This window comes from Colias philodice, chromosome 12, assembly GCF_061535455.1.
Source record: "Colias philodice isolate Cphi_HAF_F1 chromosome 12, ilColPhil1 Martin Lab GWU primary, whole genome shotgun sequence".
Classification (NCBI taxonomy): domain Eukaryota; kingdom Metazoa; phylum Arthropoda; class Insecta; order Lepidoptera; family Pieridae; genus Colias; species Colias philodice.
Window position 1 is genome coordinate 1,214,200 of NC_143097.1, and position 21,266 is coordinate 1,235,465.

The 21,266-nt window shown below is 32.5% G+C and overlaps 1 protein-coding gene across 1 annotated transcript in view; it reads right to left on the reverse strand.

Annotated features, from left to right (window-relative positions):
- LOC149483757 (uncharacterized) overlaps nucleotides 1-21,266 on the reverse strand; it is a 190,310-nt gene that overhangs the window by 115,101 nt on the left and 53,943 nt on the right. Inside the window, exon 2 of the mRNA XM_089702006.1 lies at nucleotides 14,198-14,659. Within this exon, the coding sequence (XP_089558132.1) occupies nucleotides 14,198-14,615 (418 nt within the window). The 5' untranslated portion in view covers nucleotides 14,616-14,659. The remainder of the gene's footprint in view (nucleotides 1-14,197; nucleotides 14,660-21,266) is intronic.

Sequence of the window (21,266 nt, forward strand, 5' to 3'; positions counted from 1 at the left end):
ACAATGACCGTTCTTTTGGTACCATGGTTAACTTGTGAACGTCGAACCGGGAGGCCTTTGGGTTCATTTCCGCTTCGGAGATTCTGCTACGGAGTTTCTTGCCGGTTCTTTTCCTTATAAACTGCTTTCCAAATCGGGGGAAAATGCCGATATGACGATTCAAAAATGCTTCTAGAAGAAGTCTAATTGAATAAATAAATGTTTGAGTTTAAAGGTGGAGACTAAGCAAAAAAAATGTCTCGGTCAGAAGGCTACCTACTTGCCCCTAAAGAAAAATTGATCAGTGAAACAGATGCATAATGCATCTGTCCCATACCCCACTAGAGGACACGGGAATTCACTTTTTGAAATGAAATTTCTATAGGTGCCGCGTCATGGCAATACCGTCACGACATGGAATAATGCAACGATTTTGGTGGTCTTTGAATCTTGCCAGAGAAGTTTCACTTCTGACACGAGTGCTCAGCATACACGCTCTTTTTTATTAATAATTAGTCCACGAAATACGCTATGACGTAAACACGCATTGTTCAAAGCTTACATAAATCATTCAAAATTCACATTTAATAAATCACGATGACTAGGAAATAAAGCATTATTGAAGTGCTTTTTGTAGTATTTTAACGCTTGACTTATGATTTCAAACAAATAAATATCCGTTAGTCTCGGCTGTGTATTGTTATGTCAATGCAATGGATAAATAATTTATTCTTTTGTGATTACAAAATAAAAAATAAAAGAACGATTCCTGAATAAAGTTAGCAGATATTATTAGAATTTATTGTTACAGATGCATAAATTATTCAATAAGTTCAAGTAGGTATATTATAGCTTGTTAAAAAGATTAAAATTGTTAAGATATTTGAATGACCTACTTTTAAAAATATGTACAATAAATAGTTTAATAGTTGCACATCAATATTAGATCTTACTTAAGGATCTAAGACATCGATCCAATCATCATTAAACATCTACCAGAAGCAGTAAGAAAAATTCTTAAACAGATTAAAATATTGTTTCCAAATTTTACATGATGTGGACAGCCCTAGCAACTACATAAAATATTTGTTATGTAACAGATCGATATATGGATGTGTGCCAATTTGTCAAGGACGTGAATCAGGAGATACTCCACGGGTTGGATTTATGTGCCTTCATCAGTGTGGACCGAAAACCGACTGTGTTAGGAGAGCTTTGGACATATGATCGATATTCATATATCGTAATATCTTAGGTAACGGGTAAGGCCTCGTTTGCGTAGACAAGACAGTTCCGCCTTTCAAGATTTTTAATTAGTTTATCAATTTTTCTTTTCAATTTCGCTTTTTTTGGATTATAGCCTTCTTTTATCAACTATTGAACACAAAAATATTTATAAATTCGAACCAAAAGTATCCGAAAAAATAACAATTCATCTTTGATTATTTACTACGTAGGTAAAAAGAGGCACATATAAATTGTGATACATTTTGAATTAAACTTATAGGGCACTCAGAAATGTAGAGCAAGCATAAATATATCGTAGGTGTAGGATGTTTTACATTTAAATGGTAGAATCATGGCAAATTATCTCCATCAATAAAAATTCCTCCTTATATTCTATAAACATTCTCCTTAAATAAAAATGGGATTTTAAAGGGTTGATTACGATGTTGTTTTTAATCCAGCTTCTGCCCTTATGAAATCTTTTTTTTCATAAATTCGATTATTAGTTGCAGTTATATCCGTAATATGCAATTCGTATACTTTTGTAATAGAGAAATGGTCACATGTCATCTGTTACCAACATTACAAATAAACGGTTTGATTTAATCTGAAATACCTACTGGTTTTACTCAGAATTATGTTTGACGATACGAACTCTAAACATTGACAGACTGTAAACTGTATGGAACGGTGAATGCAAATATTGTGTCCATTTGAGCCTATGGTAACAGAAAAGAAACAGATTATCATTAAATAAATTCAAACACGTATTTTTATTTAACTAGACTATACTCAAACTCAAATATTTATTTATTCAATTAGACTTTAAAATCTACGAGTGCTTTTGAATCCTGAAAACACTATAGGTAGGTATTTTTTTTTTATATAAGAGGAGGCAACAGAGCAGACGCGTCACCTGATGTAAGGGTACTGAGTCGCCCATAGGCACCAGCAATGCTGGGGACATTGTTAGTGCGTTGTCAGCAAAATAACTAAATTTAAGGTTTTTCGATACCCATTGTACCGATATTTGTGTAAGGATGAATTACGAGCAAATTATATATTGCTTCTGACTGTAGCTTTCCTCACATGGATAAAAAGCAGCTACTCCAGATTCTATTAAATGTGTATAAAAAATCTTAGTCGTAAATCTACAAGATTAACTAAGAAAAGAAAAATATTTTGTTTATAGCTCTACAATGCAGGAACTTAAATAGCTTTATTTATTTTTAAGTAGTAAAAAATAAGTTACAAAATAAACCTTTACAGAAAGAAATGTAAAGAAAAATGGCCGTCAATTTATCTTTTTACTGGATATAAATCAAGTCGCTCCTGAATAAACTCAGGCATGTGACGTAAACAAATCGAGAAAATTATACCAGATGTAATTCTATGCTAAGGTAATCCTTGTTCTAATTCAGCAAATAAGTGTTATTACTCGAAGGTAATCCTTGTTCTAATTCAGCAAATAAGTGTTATTACTCGACTGCGACGGGAATGTTGTATTAGCCTGTACGTAGCTTCCTGTCATAATTTGACAAACGATGTACATTGTTTAGAATAGTCCCTTCCTGTGCTTGTAATGTTACGTCACTTTAAATTCAAGATGGCGGCCGCATCATATTGTTTTCAGTGTATTTCATTTTTTAGTGTACCTACATGAATGTTAAATGGCATGACCTTTTGCTACGGAAAATTTCGAATTTAAATTTCAGTTTTGCGAATTAAAATTATATTATGATGATGTAAAATGTAATTATAATATTTATAATATCAAAACTGAATTCCCATAAAGCTGTTATTAATATCAGATAAAACGATAAAACCTAAATTATAATATTATGATGAAGGTACATATAATCCATACTAATATTATAAATGCGAAAGTAACTCTGTCTGTCTGTCTGTTACTCAATCACGCCTAAACTACTGAACCAATTTGCATGAAATTTGGTATAGAGATATTTTGATACCCGAGAAAGGACATAGGATAGGTTTTATCCCGGAAATCCTACGGGAACAGGTTTTTCTTTGAAAACGCGGGCGAAGCCGCGGGCGGAAAGCTAGTTGTGTATAAAATAATATTATAACAACATTGAAATGTTTTTTCCGCGAAATCTACATAACATTAAGATTGTATGCCTCATTAATAATGTAAGAAGAAACACAATAATAGAAAATGTTATAAAATTTATCTTGTAAGGAGATTTATTAGGAAATGTGTTTTTCTACAGTGTTTTTAATATAAAGCTCTCATTGTGTTTCTTATAAGTTCAATAGCATGAGGAAATATAGTTTTCTAACGAAAAAAGAAAATATTCAATTAATAAAGTGCTTTCATGTATGTAATTGTAAATTTCTAGCTCTGCAGCCAAAATATATATATAACAACATTAGTAAGGTAGACGTTAAAATAATTATATTTGAAGGTTGAAACATGTCACGATAATAGAATTCTCATGTCGACGCCATTTTGATTTCAAATGTGACTCAGCAATAATTTGATCGTTTGGTTTCTTTATTATTTTCATTCGTTATTCGAAGTCATTCAGTCTGGAATCGATTGAGAGAACATTTATTTATATTTGCTTATTTTTATTTCTTACCAGCAATGCTCCGCGGTTTTACCCGCAGTGCTCCGCTCCTGTTGGTCTCAGCGAGATGATATATAGCCTTAGCCTTCCTCGATAAAGGGGCTATCTAACATCGAAATAATTTTTCTAATCGGACCAGTAGTTCCCGAGATTGGCGCGTTCAAACAAACAAACAAACTCTTCAGCTTTATAATATTAACATAGTATAGATATCTTTATATTCATTAAGTATTCACTGCACATAAGAGACGATTGAAATTTGAAACACGTTTAAACCTTGTTACAAATATTGTAATTATAAATTTTTCACGCTGTAGCGGAAAGGCTATGGTTTAAATCTGTTTATGTCAAAGGTCAAAATTTCGTACAACCGATGTAGCTCTTACGAACGTTATTAAAAATTGTAATTAACGTACAAACTCAAAATAACGAATTGTATAGGTAATATACAGCGAATTTATCTGAATTAAAATTTGCAATCTTTATGTATGCTGAAGAGTTAATTCATTTTTTTGAACGCGCTAATCTCAGGAACTACTGGTCTGATTTGAAAAAAATATTTCGGCGTTAGATAGCCCCATTTATCGAGGAAGGCTATGTATATCATCACGCTAAGACCAACTGGAGCGGAGCAAATGCGTAAAACCGCGGGGCACAGCTATATATTTCAACTTGAACGTAACCGTCATACTTACCTATTTCTTTATTTATTAGTGTTTTCACACATCTAGTTTTAAAAGTATATCTCCATAGAAAGAGACGTTAAAATCACTGAAGGGTAAATTCTCGCTCGCAAATAAAATTTTCAATACGGCTAATAAAGCCTGAATGTGAGATTAACCTGCTAAATGAATTCTAAACGGCGCTATTACGGTGAAGTAATGAAGAAAATTTTACGCAAATTTCTGAATATTTAAAATAGTATGGAAAGCTAGGGAGAGTTAAAAGTTTGTGTTTATTGCGTTGAAATTATTGTGGCATATTTTATTTATCTGACTAATTTTAACGTAAAAACGTTATCTTTATTTATTAATTTATACTATTAAAATATTTTATTCATGAAACCATTTTATACGATGGAGGCACTTGCTTCAAAAAATATTTGTTTCTTATTACTGCGGTATTATAAATTAAAAATTACATGATTATTCATTAAGCTTTTGATATGAATTAAAATGCGTTTTATTCATTACTTCACCATGTATATGTATGGGCTATAGCTAAACTATTGAAATACTCAATGATTAAAATCCATTGCAATTGTTTTTAATTTCACCATCGAAAAGCATACTAATTTCTGTCGTAAGACTTCTTTCTATTTATAAAACACTAATTTGTAATTTCAAATAGATCTCAAAGCATAAGGAAATATAATCGAATGTACCTAATAAACATAAGGGTACACACTACACATACATTATCGAATCTATTAATTTTAACAGTAACAAAACAGTCTAAAGACTCTTCAACAAGTCAAGTAGTCCCCTTCAAACAAGATTATACTTCAGTTACACTCTGCGGAAAGCTATGGAGGAATTATGTCCTAAACAAACTGGCCAATCCGTAAACGTTTGATTAAATTTGTAAAGCCTTAATTGGTTCACATCTTTGAATATATTTTGATAGAATTTAATATAACGCGGAAAAATTGGGTCACGTTGAAAATATTATACGGCAGAAGATCACACGTTGGACAGGTATTGAATTTTTTGTTATTTTGTATCTGTATTTACTTTTCATGTGGGTGAGAGATGATGACGTCTTTAGTTTATATTCTACTACTATATATAACTACTATTATAGCGTATGCAGTGAGCATAATATAAACAAGAAGAAAGACAAAAATACGTCATAATTTGGCAGATTGCAGGAGCGAATTGACCAGTGAAACAAGTTTGTAATTAATTCTGGAAACTTACGAAGTATTTTAATATCACTTTAAATATTAATTAACTGAGTATTCTAAACGTGAAAATTGAAATATGCCCGTGGTTATTATTTATAATCGACATATTTCGTACAAAAGACGAAAATGCAACAGACAAATATATTTAAAATCCACGTTTAATTCTGTTAAACCTTGCTCAAGAATAACATTAAACCTGACCTTACAGAAAAATAGATATGACATTGAAAAAATTGCATTCAATTTATTTCAATGCATCTCAAAGTTGGTCAAGTTGTACCGCAGAAATGGAATGGTAGCGGCCTCTTCAGGCGTTAAGTACGAAAAATTCAACCTTCCGGTGGAATCGTGGAAATTAATTGTACCCGCCAACCTGCCGCAAATTTTAAATTAAGTTTTTTAAGTACACCTCGAGTGTGGCAGTGTTTTGCCGTTTGGGGTTCCGTTTATGCAATTAGGGTTAACTAGTGCTGTTTGTGGAGGGTTTTCATTTATTCTCGGAAATGCGAGCTTGGTGGGAGCTATGTGTTACCTGATTTAATAGTGAGGGGATTGTGTTAGTTAATTACATTTTACAGTATTGCTATATGCAATATAATATGTATCTATAGGTTAATATTTATAGCAGATAAGGTTGTTTTCAGCTTACGCTCTTCTAGTAGATTATCATTTGCCGAATAATCTAAAAATATTTACAACTCTATTAAAATAAAAATTCATTACAAAGAATGGTACGTAATCATAATGATACCAAAGATAATAAAATATTATAGGTACTAGATATGATAATCACGCTTATCAATTGTCTAGTTTTGCTATTTAGTTTTAGACTTAAAAACATAATATAACTGAAATATATAAGGCTCATTTAAACATAACAAACTATGAAAGCTATTAGAAAACCTATCTCTGTGAGGACTGGACTTCCTTCGTTCAAGCGCGTTCCGTTATAGGAAGTAATTTTCGGCGTGATTTATCACTGAAATACGAAGGTAATAATTATTTTCCAACTAAGTCGACATAAAGTGAAAAGGGACGTTCACTGCCCAGTAGAAAATTATTATTATTATAAAATCATTAGTATTTAGGCTTGTATGATTGATGAGCGCGTTTGTGCCTTGATTTTACATTTACGGAGTAATTTTAGTATACAATAGACGAAAAGGACAAATAATCAAATTAAGTGGGATGAGAGGATTGTTTTGCATTTGGGTTTTAGTCTTGTCTCTACCATGTAAAATCTATACTATAATATAATATTATAAAGCTGAAGAGTTTGTTTGTTTGTTTGAACGCGCTAATCTCAGGAACTGCTGGTCCGATTTGAAAAATTCTTTCGGTGTTAGATAGCCCATTTATCGTGGAAGGTTATAGGCTATATATATCATCACCTAAGACCAACAGGAGCGGAGCAATGCAGGTGAAACCGCGCGGCACAGCTAGTAGAAAATATATTTACAGTTCAAGTAGACTTGAGTATATTTCTTTATATAATTGAAGAAATAGGAGACATAAACACGATTTTAAAAAAAAAATTCTTAAATTTTATACTTCTCTCTACTGTTAATGAATAATTGGAATATGTCAGAGTTGTCGTAAATAACATTTCTATCTACAGCTATTCCCGAACCCAATTTCACACACTTTGAAAATCTTTTCGCTCTTACAATGTGTCCACAGCCTTACAACTTAGCGAGTAAGCTTGTAATAATGTGCTACAGCGTTTCGTGACGCGCTCGCGTGTTCGGGTGAAAGATTCGAGTGATTACCGGCAGTGTGTACAGACCTTATGCTTTCCCAATTTCACTGTAAACGGCTATAGATATAAAGTAAAACAAATATAGTGTGTACAGACCTTATAGTACATAGATGTAGCCTGATTACACTGTATAGAGCTATATTTATTTATTTATAACACTTCATTGTACAAAACAATATAGGAAATGTGGTACAAATTAGTGAGGTACAAAAATTTTGCACAATAGGCGGCCTTATTGCTACACAACAATCTCTGCCAGGCAACCTGGCTATAATTGATATACAAAGTAATCCAAAAATGATAGAGCAGTACTCACTGCTCTATAATATTATTAAGTATAATAGTAAGGTAAAGAGTAGACCGTAGACACACAAAGAACCAAGTTCTAGAAAATAAGCATCTTACATAGTTGTTTTGTAAATCGAGTAAATAAAGCATTTTGAATAAACAGTTTCCAAGACTTGAATATATGGTTTTAGATTCCTTCTTGGCTACGGTCTCTTAAAAAATGTATTGTAAAATAAAGAATATAATGTAGTTATAGATTTGTAGATCTCAACAGCATAGTAGTATTACAAAATGCATCATATTATGGCAAAGTGTTTGTGTATAAAGTATATTCCTCGTAGAGCAATAAATACCTTTTCTTATGCGGAAACTACAAACCACTTAAGTCTCATGAAAATGTAATATAATTAATCATACATACCCTTATAACCCAACCATGTAATGTTGTCCTATAACCCGGCACAGTAATGTTGTCCTGGACCCAAACATCTCAGAATGTGCTGACGTTAGATCGTTAGGAAATGATACGTGACCCCTATCTACATAATGTTATCGTAAAATACAGATGTTAGACATACGGTACAATAGTTTGTGATGACTAAAGACAAATATCCTTTAAGATGCAAGAGCTAGACAAGAATAAAGCAAAAATTCAAAATAAATTGGTATATATTTTAAAGTAAGGTCGCATGGTGTGAATGTACTTGCAAAAAATGTGAATAGCAAAATGATAATAAAAATAATTTGAATAGAATTCTACAAACTTGCGTCTAACAATAGGTCTTGACTTTGAAGTAGTTAACTGGTAATAGCTTATTGATTTGGAGATATTTTAAGAGCTCACGTAAATATTCTATCGTTAACAAAACTGCTATGTTAAAATATGCAATTCATAAGGTCTTACCTTTGCATTACTACTGTAATAATGCCAGTACATTTCACAAACATTGTAACCTAAAAACGAAAAGAATTAGCAATAACCATGAACTATATAACTATCTAGAACTGCGCAATAACACAATAAGTTGGAATATTCCAGAAGATGAATTACCTTAGTGGAAAATGCTTTGTAACGCCGAAGCTCGGATCACGGTTCTGCAATCCATTAGCGAACAATGGATGTGGCTACAATGGATGCTAAGTCGATCTTGTTGCATGTAAATGCTTTGGTTATTTATTTTGTAATATATTTATATGTGGTCGATAAAGACCAACTTCTTTATAAAGGAGCGTTCTTTCTTTTGAAGGTTACTTTGATACATTTTTTCAATTATTTAGTGACTTATGAATCTCATGCAGTATTTAAGAACGAGGTGTGCATATTATCATGTATACCTGATGTATTATTTGTGTCATTTTTAACTATCATAGAATTAAACGCCATTTTTATAGATATTTGAACAACGCCGACTCACGATCATAAAAAAATAATAAGTATTTTTCCAAGAATCTCTTTTATTATTTCTTTTAAGACAGATACTTCGCGCCAAAGGGATATCGCTGATCTCATTCACATATACATTTAGCAAACCACTTTTAAATCGAATCCAAAATACGCTGTTAAAAATTCTACTATCTGCAAGATGTCTCTCTACAAATTTCCACACGATTTGTCTCATACAACAAAGGAAACAACCCGTCTTCTCATCTTGATTTTACAAGATACGATCAAATACGAACTTTCTAAGGATAGGTTATATGTAACATTTGACATCTCGAGGGACATAATTCCCTTAATATGTAAAGCTAAAACATATACATTTATAGTTTATCGATTTAAAACAATTCTACATCGCAAAATAATATATTAATTTTAACAGTTTTTATTGTAAACGTTATAGTTAGATTAAATTAAGAAATGTAAAGAAATTGAAATTAAGGAATTGCAAGGAAAGGCTGTTTCCAATAGTTTGAAATTGAAAGAAAATTCGGAGATTTTTGCAGATACGATTAAGTTTGGCATTGTTCCAGAGATAATAAAACGGGATAAGTATAGAATAGAAAAAAAAAACTTAAAACGCAACGTTTACGTATTCAGCATTAAAATGCTATGGAATGTGTGTATTGATATTCCCTGATAGAAAAATGTGCCCCTTAATAAAGTGAATTGATAATTAATATTATAGCACTTTCACTAAAATATTTTGTATCCATAACGGTATTTATTTTAAGATCATATTCAAACTTCTCAATTTTCTAATTAACAAAAATGTACAACACATAGAGAAGAAAATCTTAACTCTATTTGCCGCATTAACAAATTTTATCTAAACGCAACCAAAGTTGCAGCAAGACACTAGTCTTAGTTGCATACACTTGAACAAGGTTATAGCAAATGGCGGCGACATATTAACTATGTGAAACATGACAAGACTGCTTTGAGCCAAGCCTCTGTCCATGAGATTAAAACATGTTTAACTATATAGGTAGTGTCCCTTGGTATATATTATGTTGAAAACAAGAGTTCCATGGCAATATTATATTATCACTACATAGTATAAAACAAAGTCGCTTTCTCTGTCCCTATATCCCTATGTATGCTTAAATCTTTAAAACTACGCAACGGATTATGATGCGTTTTTTTAATAGATAGAGTGATTCAAGAGGAAGGTTTTAGTATAATATAATTCATTAGGTTAGACAAAGCGGGCGAAGCCGCGGGCGGTAAGCTAGTAGGTAAATAATTAACAAACAGAAAAGTGTTTATTAATTATAAAGTGTTAATTGTTTCCAATAATGAATATCATTACATTGATATATGATTGAACACAAAGATTTACAATGTCACAAACATATAATTTGTCAATTTTCATCTAATTTCCTTCAGTGGTTTTACACCGTAATAAATAATATGTATATCCTTTCCCTCAATGACACTTGTTCGTCCTCTATAACGAACTTTCCCCTTTTCATTGAAATTTCTTGTATATATTTACTGTTGTAAATAGCATTAATGTTTATTCATATAATATGTCATTGATTGGGAACACAGTCAGTTATTCAAGCCGCAAGCCGAACTCTGAAAGCCAACGTTGCAGAAACTTCCTCTGCATTATAATAATATTATTATGATGTGGGGAACATTTTGGCATTAGTAAATGCATTGTTTTATTATATTATTATAAATTTTAATTCAAATATAAGTAAATATCAGATTATGTGATTTTGTTTAGGTATCACTACATAGCATAAAACAAAGTTGCTGTCGCTATCTATCCGTCCATCTAATCTAATATCTAATATATATTATAAAGGCGAAAGTTTGTAAGGATGTATGGATGTATGGATGTTTGTTACTCTTTCACGTAAAAACTACTGAACCGATTACAATGAAATTTAGCACACATATAGAGGGTAACTTGGATTAACACAAAGGATAGTTTTTATCCCGGAAATCCCACGGGAACGGGAACTATGCGGGTTTTCCTTTGCAAACGCGGGCGAAGCCGTGGGTGGAAATCTAGTAATCCATATATAAGCTTAATAATCTTTAAAACTACGCAACAGAATTTGATGCAGTTTTATTTATTAGATAGCGTGATTATCGAGAAAGATTTAAGTATACAATTTAGTAGGATTGAGACGAAGCAGGCGAAGACAACAGACCAAAATATGTTAGATAAAAAAAGTGGTTTAAAAAAAGCAGTCGTAAAATGCAAGCAAAAGAAGTCTGGGAATTAGAGGTTTGCTATTTAAACCATTAGGTATACGAGATCTCTGGCATTACAATGTTATATATATTTTCACTGATTTTGTAGCTGCTGTAAAGGTTAAAAAATATCTAATTCTTTATTTTAAGTAATAACATATTTAAGTGCATCTCCAGAATAGTAGAGCTTTTTATATTTTTTAAATGAATAAATCACGATAAAGTAGTTTGCATTTTCAAATTTCATACATCACAAAATATAAACCATTAATAATTAACACTCTTAATAGTTTCAACCTTCACGTTTAAAAGCTTAAAACAAACACGTAAAGCGTTCTTACAAAATTAGCAATGTCAATTGCACTCATCTATTTATTATTGCATACAAAATGTGCTTTAAATATACACTTAAAGCCGGCTACTCACGTACCTGCAGCAGGGGCAATATTGGAATTCCATCTTATATTGGCTCCATAATTGTGATGAGTATAGGCAAGCAGGGGCAATTTAGAGAACAACTGAAATGGCTCTAACAATTTGTTCCAAATTTGAAATTTAAAATTGTTCCAAAGTTTGAAAAGGTTCAAAAGTTCCAAATTTGAAATTGTTCCAATATTGCCCCTGCCCTAGGTACGTGCGTAGCCTACTTTATACCACGTGCAATCGTCAACTAAGTGCTATGTATTTGTTACGTCTGGCACAGACCGACTATTCATGGCTGTTATGAATATTGTATCGGCGATAATTGAAATTACCCATTCACAGTGGAATGATTGCAACAGCGCATTTAAAATTCCGTCTTCTGTCGCTTCTCGTAATTGCTAGTGTTTGTAAAGCTACAGATACAAATCTTTTGCGTTACCTGACCTTTGGAAAGGTTATCTGCGACCTTATTGTGAAAGTGATGGAATGCATTTGTTTCCACATACGCTCATAGTTGCAAATGAAGTTCAGTAAAGTTAGACTTTGACTTACCTGAGCTTTGTAAAGGTCATCTTTACTTCTGATGAAATGGTAAAGTAGGGATTGAATTTAAAGCTTACTAGCTGTGCCCTGCGACTTTACCCGCATTGCTTCACTCCTATTGGTCTAAGCGTGATGATATAATATAGCCTTATACCCATCTATCTTATACCTAACAGTAAAATAATTTTTCAAATCGGACCCGTAGTTCCTGTGATTAACGTGTTTAAGCAAACAAACAAACTCTTTAGTTTTATAATATTATTAGAAAAGATAATATTGTAGGCGCAAGTTCAGTTTGGCCACTGAAATTTGATGAAGACTTTGAAACATTTTTGTATTCTCTTTAAGTATTTGGCTTTCCCTCGTAACTCCTCGTAGGCATTCATAAGTCTAGGATCATAAGGGTTCCTTTTGTAGCAATTTTATGACCTTGGGTTGAGATTTTCATGAGATTTCAAGGAAATGACGGTCATTATACGCATGTTATATTTGCTTGAATTTCCACGGAATCTATTATGTTAGCCTTAGCCCTTAAGAAACTTAAAACTTAAGAAATCACTATTAGAATGTTAGTGATACAATCGCAGAAATAGGAATATAGTCCGAACCACCACCCTTGACATACCCCAGCATTAGCGACATAATCTTCTTCTTCTTCTTATATATAAAAATGAATCGCAAAATGTGTTGGTAAGCGCATAACTCGAGAATGTCTGAACCGATTTCGATAATTCTTTTTTTATTATATTCCTTGAAGTACGAGGATGGTTCTTATGTAGAGAAAACGTAAACATGTACCACGGGCGAAGCCGGGGCGGACCGCTAGTACAAAATAGGTATAGGATATTGTAATACCGTTACCGTACTTCGTTAGAACAATTCATCGTTGAACACATCAGGTCCACCTTACGCCTCATTGATATTCCTAGAAGGAATCCCCAGGTCTTAAGAGTTTTTGCACGAACACCCCAACTTGTTAGTAACTTAAGTGTTTGCGAACTTCCACTTTTATGAAGTCATTAATTTGAGCTTCTTGCGCCGCGGAGATTTCGCCTGTGATTCTTAATGTTAAACGTTTTATGAAATTTTCCTTTTGAATTTTCACTGTCCGAAATTTTGTGGATTTGTTGAATTGAAAGTTGATGTTTAAAGATGTTTTGTTCGATATTTTCTTCTTCAATCTTGGTAACTTTTGAATTGAGCGGTACAGGGTCAAACCAATAAACTTTTCGGCCTCTTTAAGTACCAAATAGCAAAACAACTGAAATCCTGATAAAAAGTTAACCCCCGTTTTATTAAAAGTTTAAAAAAAAATATATCGCATTGTACTTGTTGCTCTAATGAGGCATCCTTAATCATAGCCTGTTGTATGAATAACTCAATTAACATTACCAAATATAGTTTCGAATTTAGGCATTATATCGTTGGAATTATCGTTTGTATACATCTAGCAGTTACCCAATTAAGCGACGAGACGAAACAATACAGCAATTTCAATCTCATTATAAATGGAAATAATCCGTTTTCATATCAAGCCTGGTAAATATTCACCAAACTTTTAAACGATATTACAGTTTACAATAATATTTTAAAATATGTAGAGCACTATTTCAAAGATCAAAGTCTACTCCTTATTTTGCTAAACATTTCATTTAATTAGAATTACAAAACTGTCCCTTTCACAGTATGAACTGTTACTTAAATTTTGTTTTCTACCTGTAATTTAATTAGAATTACAATACTATCCTTTTAACACTATGAACTTTGGCCTAAATCGTGTTTCAAAATTCTATCAATAGATATCCATCTATTTAAAAAAAGTGTCTTACCATCATAAACAACACCTCGCACCAGCTCAGCCACATCGAACACAGGATGACTGACCGTCAAATTCACTTCACTTTCACTGTCACCAAGCGTCACCACCTCTGCACTGTCACTTGGAATCCTCGCGTAATCACACGCGTCACCTATAGCTTCTACTGTAGTCATATCTGTTGTTGTTTCATCGTATATCTCTATGGGAAGTTCCAGGTTGTCATCAAATGTGTCTATTGGTAGTTCTTGATTGCCTTCAAGCTTGGTTTCTGCAAAAGGCGGTCCTGGTGACCTGCCTGGAGCTGGATCTCCACTGGGTAAGTTCAGTGTGGATGTGTATGGTAGTAGGATGGCGAAGATCGGCAGAATAATGTGTATTGGACAACGATTCATGGTGATTGGCTGGATGGAATGCGTTGGAGATCCCATTGTAGACGCTATGTTATGTTTGGTTTACCGCTCATGGTTGGTATCTGGAAAGAAAAGAAAATTTATTAAATATTATATATTTTGAGCTTATGTTTGTTAAACATTTAAGTCATCGCCGACTCACATATGTACATAAAATGCACTCAAATAGATTCAACAAATTTGAAGCTTATAGCTCTTCAGACATTTAATTTTATATTGAACTTAATAATGTTCTATGTCGTGGTCATATCGTAGAATTGCCCCTTTCATGAACTCCTTGAAAATTTCATAAAATGGTCTGAAGAGAGTAAATAAATAATGAAGTTTCAAAAACTTAATAAAGGAAATCGTAAAAGAAGTTCAAAATGAAGATTTGAAAATATCCTTTAAGACCTATATAAATATAACTTAATTTTAGTTCTGTATTCCATAAAGCTGAACGATTAAATATACAGGCCGATAAAAGCAAATTAATCATGCTCAACTCTCATTTCGATTGTATTTAAATTAAATTTAACCGCCTTTGACTGCGAATCGTTAATATTTTTCTTTTTTATGAAATGGTCCGGCGGGAATTAATCAATTATATGGCTCTCAGATGAAGATAAAGTTCTGTGAATTTAATTTCTCTCAAAATTACCTTCGTTTACCGATATCTGTTGGATCTCTCGAGGGTTGGAGTGATTCGTAATTTATTATTACGGGCCAAATCGACCTCGAAAAGATTCGCTTATACTAATTTCTGCAAATTGCAATTTGTATATCATTACATGTAGAAAAAAATATTTATATAAGTACTTAAACAAAATATTCCATGAAATATTCTTAAGAACGTGTAACGGAAAATGAAGATACGTTTGGTAAAGAAAGCTGTTTCCATTTCGACAAATGAGACAATTTTTACAAGAAACATTAAATCTTTTCAGACATTTAGAAGATGCTGGAATAATATTTGATGTTATTCATTATAAGTATGTACCCATGTAAAATAAGTACCATATGCATTTGGTTACACAACTATTGTAATTTACCGTGATGATATGTATGTATCAAATACCATTGTAACTCGATCCTCTATCAAGACCGCCTCCATTGAACATGAGTATGGTCATAGTACATAATTATTAATAATAGTATGTAGATAATATAACCCTTCCTATTTCCTTATATTAAACAATACCATACTTTAATGTCTTTCTAGTTATTTACGACTTAATGAAGTGTAAATATTTAATATTCTAAACAAGAGCACCATTTAAAATGAGCAAATTTCCGCCACTCGCAAAAATATTCTCCGAAAATCTGCACCGCCCTGTAATTAAAATCCTTGCTCGTCATTTTGCGTCACCAAAGAGTTAATATACTATTAAATGAGCATAATTAACTATTAATCACGCTTTGGTAAACGCGTTTGAATTAACTCTTTGATGCCTCGCTTATTATAGCGGTGAGGAAGGCGGTATTTTACCCGATATTAATATTATATTAGCCTGTTCCCAATTTACGACATTGTCAGGGTGATATGTAATAATTAATAAAGCAATAGTAATGATGTACACCGTATTTAAGTATTCTCTATACGCTGTTTATGGGGCCATCTGCGTGTGTCTGTCTTGTGATCCAAACCCTCCCTATTACTGTTATTACGTTATTACCATAGTACTAAAAGATGTACTATATTATTACTGTAACCATTGTAATTATTGTCCGGCTTATAACCATTATATGGACATGCCAATTAAAATATAATGTCTCAAATTACATACTTCGAAACACAGTCCCTAAAAATGTAATGTCTTGGCTGACACAAATATGTAGGCTAATTGAACCCTTAACTTTCCTAGACCTAACTAGTAATTTATCCTGGCCACGTAATTATGTTCCAAGGACGGATATATGGTACACGTCTAATCAGATAGTCTCAAGGATTTAGTGCCTCACGTTAGCTCTAAAGACACCTATATTATAAACGATAAAATTCTCGTAAAACACACAAAATACCTGGAGCATAGAAGCAGAGAAAAAGTAATCTCTTAGGCGCTTCGAAAATATTTTTTCAAGGGTTCTTAGTAAACATGTTTACGAAGACTTGATTGATGTTGCTCGAGAGATTAAAGGCTGTGTTTAATAAGTGGAAAACGTGGTCGTGGGATTTGTCAAAAGATTTGATTGGAGTAATGCAAATTTATTCAGATGCTTTAACTCATTACTTATGTCAAACACTCGTAATTTGGGTGATTTGTTAGTATTGGCCGACTTTTTGGGCCTTTTTCGGTTACCTGTTACGAATATGTAAGCCCTACATTTTATATTCAAAGAAAATTCAACCTTATTAGTGTTATGAAGTGTCTAGACTTTATTTTGTGTAAAAGAATGAAAATAAGAAGAGTACAAAGAGAAAAAAGTTAATGGCCAAAAAGTTCGTCAAGAAGTCTTTTGTTCCTCATTGTTTTTACAACCTGTTATAAAGTATTTTAATTGAATCTGAGTTGTTATTCAAACGGATTTGCTTTAGATTGAGTTTCGGCTTTTGTACTAAAATTTTAGATAGGTTACGTTATGTACCTTTTCCTAACCTTCACTCCTTTCCAGATACGTTCAGATTATTTTTGAAGGTAGCGACATTACCTTACAAATGTAAAAAGTGAAGTCCCGTGTCCCCGTAGTGGGGTAAGGGGCAGATGCATTATTCATACATCTGTTTCACTGATCGATTTTCTTTAGGGACAAGTAGGTGATCAGCCTTCTGTGTCCTGCCAGACCGAGACATTTTTTTTTCTTCGTCTCCACCGGGAATCGAACCCAGGACCCCTCGGTTCTACGCTCACGCGTCAACCACTGTACCAAGGAAGCGGTTACAAATGTAAAGCGTAGGTACATAACGCTCAGCTTAGCAGTGAAACTTAACCTCAGAAATTTTCAAAGCATGACGAAAAACTTTTTCTTTAGATACTTATCTTCCTTTTTCACTATTAAGTGAGAGTTCCAATGGTATTCTGAAGACATTAATTGAGAAAGTAGACGGTCCATTCCTTAAGCGGTGGGCTAATTTACATCGTACGCAATATAATTATGACAATGGATAATTTGGATTATTTTTCCGACCCAAATATCGACCAATAGAATTGCACCATTTGACGTCACGTGGTACAACCTACATGGTATACTGATAATTTTTTGAAAATTTTCTGTGGTCGTTGACGTCAAACTGACAGGTTGAATTCAATTGTGAAATTATTGGCCGACATTTGGGACGGAAAAATAATCCCCCGAATACCACACGAGCTTCAAAATTATCTGGCATTTCCCTCAAGGTTCCCTGCAAACAAATAAAATCGTCAAGTTTTTCAGGAAAAATCACTCGCGCTTCGCGCTCGTGATTTTTTAACTTTGACTAAAAACTTGACTCCTTCATTTGTTTGCAACGAACCTATCGGAAAATACCCGATAATTTTGAAGCTCTTGTGGTATTATAAGTGATAATTTTTAATGGTTTTAATCTTGTTTTTCTTTTTAATTGTATGAATTTAATTTGTATGAAATTTAATTTAATAATACGTATTACTAACATAGTTTGTAAGAATAATGTATACTAACACAAATATGGATGAATATCAGGAAATAAAATATTATTTATTTATTTATTATTAAAACATTGGATATTACTATTGGAATACCAAACTTTAACAAATTAATATTGTTCCTTCCTTTCTCCTCTATGGAAATATTGGACATAACTATATCAATTTGCATAAACTAATAGAAGCAGTTAACAGAACAATACATTGAGAGGGCGAATATAATGATTTCTAGCGAACACAAAGTGACAAGGCCCGTTAACAACCCGGGCAACGGTTAGCCGTGAAGTAGCCTAGTGTTCAGGGAATTGCGACCAATTTGCGACTCAACGTCCAATGTGACCTTTGGATCGATTTTATACAAATTTAGATTGACTTGCAAGACAATGCTCATAGAGTTTTGGATGTATTGTGTGTATTTCAAACGTTAAATTCCCTGAACATCGCTGTAGGTTTTTATGAGTCCTCTAAATTTCGTTTATAAATTGTTCTGTAAAAAATGTTAAGATTTATTTTAATTGAAGGACTGTCCTACAGCTAAAACCACTATAATAAAAACGTGACACTCGACAGTTTGTAAGAATGAAAGGATGTTTGTTTGTTACTCTTTCACGCCAAACCACTTCACGGACTGATTACAATATGAGATGATATGGAAGTGATTCGTTGCAACATAAAAATATATAAATATTTAGTTGCCCAGGTAAAACCGCGCGGCACAGCTAGTATTTGATATTTTTATGCGAAACTTCTAACTTTCGATGGTAATAATAAATTTCAAGTTCCAAGAACTTTGTTGACATTTTTTAAACTTTTCTAACTTTCCATAGTTGAGTATTGTAACGATGTCATTTACCTTGGCCTTTTATGTCCTCATTTTTATGTCGTTAGAATGATATTATTTTGCTTTTAAATATTCCTTTGTAAGATTCGTATATTGCTTTATATCGTCTATCTGTCAAATATCGCAAATTAGTTTCCAAAAACTAGTGAATTCTTTTATAATTTGTTTAATACTTATTCATAAAGATCAAGTAAGAATGATACAAAAAGATCATATTGTATTTAATGGACTAATGGACTAATGGAATTCGATTACTAGGGCTAAACTATGGGTACATTGGTATATAACAAGGCTAAATTATATTATTTTTTATCGGTATTTTGCACGCCTCATAAGCGAAGCGTTGAGGTGGGTACTACTGTCACTTCGCGCAAAACATCTGATTTTTCAAACTTAAAATGTCTTTATGTATCATACATTGCACTTGTAAGATAATACATACACACACATATTAAGAAAAAACACTATTTTTAACGTTCATGATATTTTTGATGTCATTTTTGTTATTTAAACTAGTTAAAAAACAGTTTAAAAAAGTTCTGTCTTGGACGTCCGTGTGTCTGTATGTGCGGATCCTTTTTCTTGTTAACACGATAGCCACCGAAATACTTTACTAATCGAGTCTTTTTTTTTTCTCTTACGCTTGAGTATGCTCAGGAATAGAACCCTTTCATTTTTCAGGGTCTGATTCGATGTGGTTTAATTGTTATTAAATAAACAAAAACAATAATTAATAAATATTTATTAAAAAAAAATTATGAGGCGTGCACTTTTGGATTTTCCAAATTATTTAAATGTATGGTGTATGGTGGAATACACTGGTTATCTTTCTTCTTTCTATATCTTTTAAATAGTAAGTACTTACATATTTTAAATGGATATCACTGCATATTTTAAATGTGTAGAAAATACTGTAATTTACGTTATCGATGATCCATGCAACTTCGTCTGCATCAAAAGGAATATTTTTTCCCGCTTTTACGACGTTTTTCATTGCTGCTTCGTAAAAGTAATTTGATTATAGCATCCCTAAGACACATGGTCTTTCGTAACTGAGCGTGATTAAATAGAATTAACCTAAGTTTAAGAAAATAACATTGAATATTTCAATATTGTAGAACATATTTACTTTTGCAAAGTTTAGAAAAAAGAAATAACACACCCCGATAAATATTAACATATTAAAAAGGTCAAAGTTATCACTCGTAATAAATAAAATATTGCAAGGTGTTACGTCATCTTTCGTAATCTTCCCGGCGAAAATTTGCGTAATATAACTAAGAAAATGGGAAATGTCGTGTTCCCTTGGCGCGGATACGTTACATATTTATCTCTCTGTTCACCTATATATTTTACTAGTGGTCCGCCCCGGCTTCGCCCGTGGTACCTATATGTTTAAACTATCCTATCTCTCAAGTTGGATCGAACTGCACATGGTGTGCTAATTTTATTATAATCGGTGAGGACAAACATTGTGACACGAGATTTATATATATTAAGATGGGTAATGGGTTAGTAAATATTCTTAACATCCATCAGACTGAATCTTCCTAAAGGATTAATCCCAAAACCACCGTACAACAGAGGTATACTCCAGCTAAATAACCTCAAGTTAATCCAAACATACAGCTACCAATTTGTATGAAACGCGCTTTGTACCGGGGTAGATTGAAAGCTATTGGATAACGTCGAAAAGTCCCCTAACGTTTGTAAGCGGTCGATCCGACCAAGGTCGGGCGAGCGGTGCGAGACTGGCCCGCTATCACACCGTGAACTGGAAATCGATACGAATACTATAGCTCGATATATTTCGATACTAGACATCAGAATATACAGTGTAATGAAATTCCTGTAACTATAACTCTTCTAAACAAGTGTATGTTTTGGCAATTTTCATTATTATTGCTAGAAATTTTTAATTTTGGTTTAAAAAAACACTTCTAGAGGGAATTTTTTTAGAGGTTATATATTAACAAAATTCGTAAATTATATAGATCAAAGATGATATGACATAGGAAATCGAATATCAATACGATCGTACTATGTACTTTAAAAAAAATGTGTAAGAAAAAGGAAATTATAATAATTATAAATAAGTATTGTACAATCTATGACCCCCACAGAGAAACAAAACAACGTAAGAGGAAAATTCTCTCTTTCATAATAATAAACACAATTGTATTATAAAGATAGAGAGCAAATATTTGATATCTTATATCTTCTTTATACAGGGTGTCCCAAAAAGTA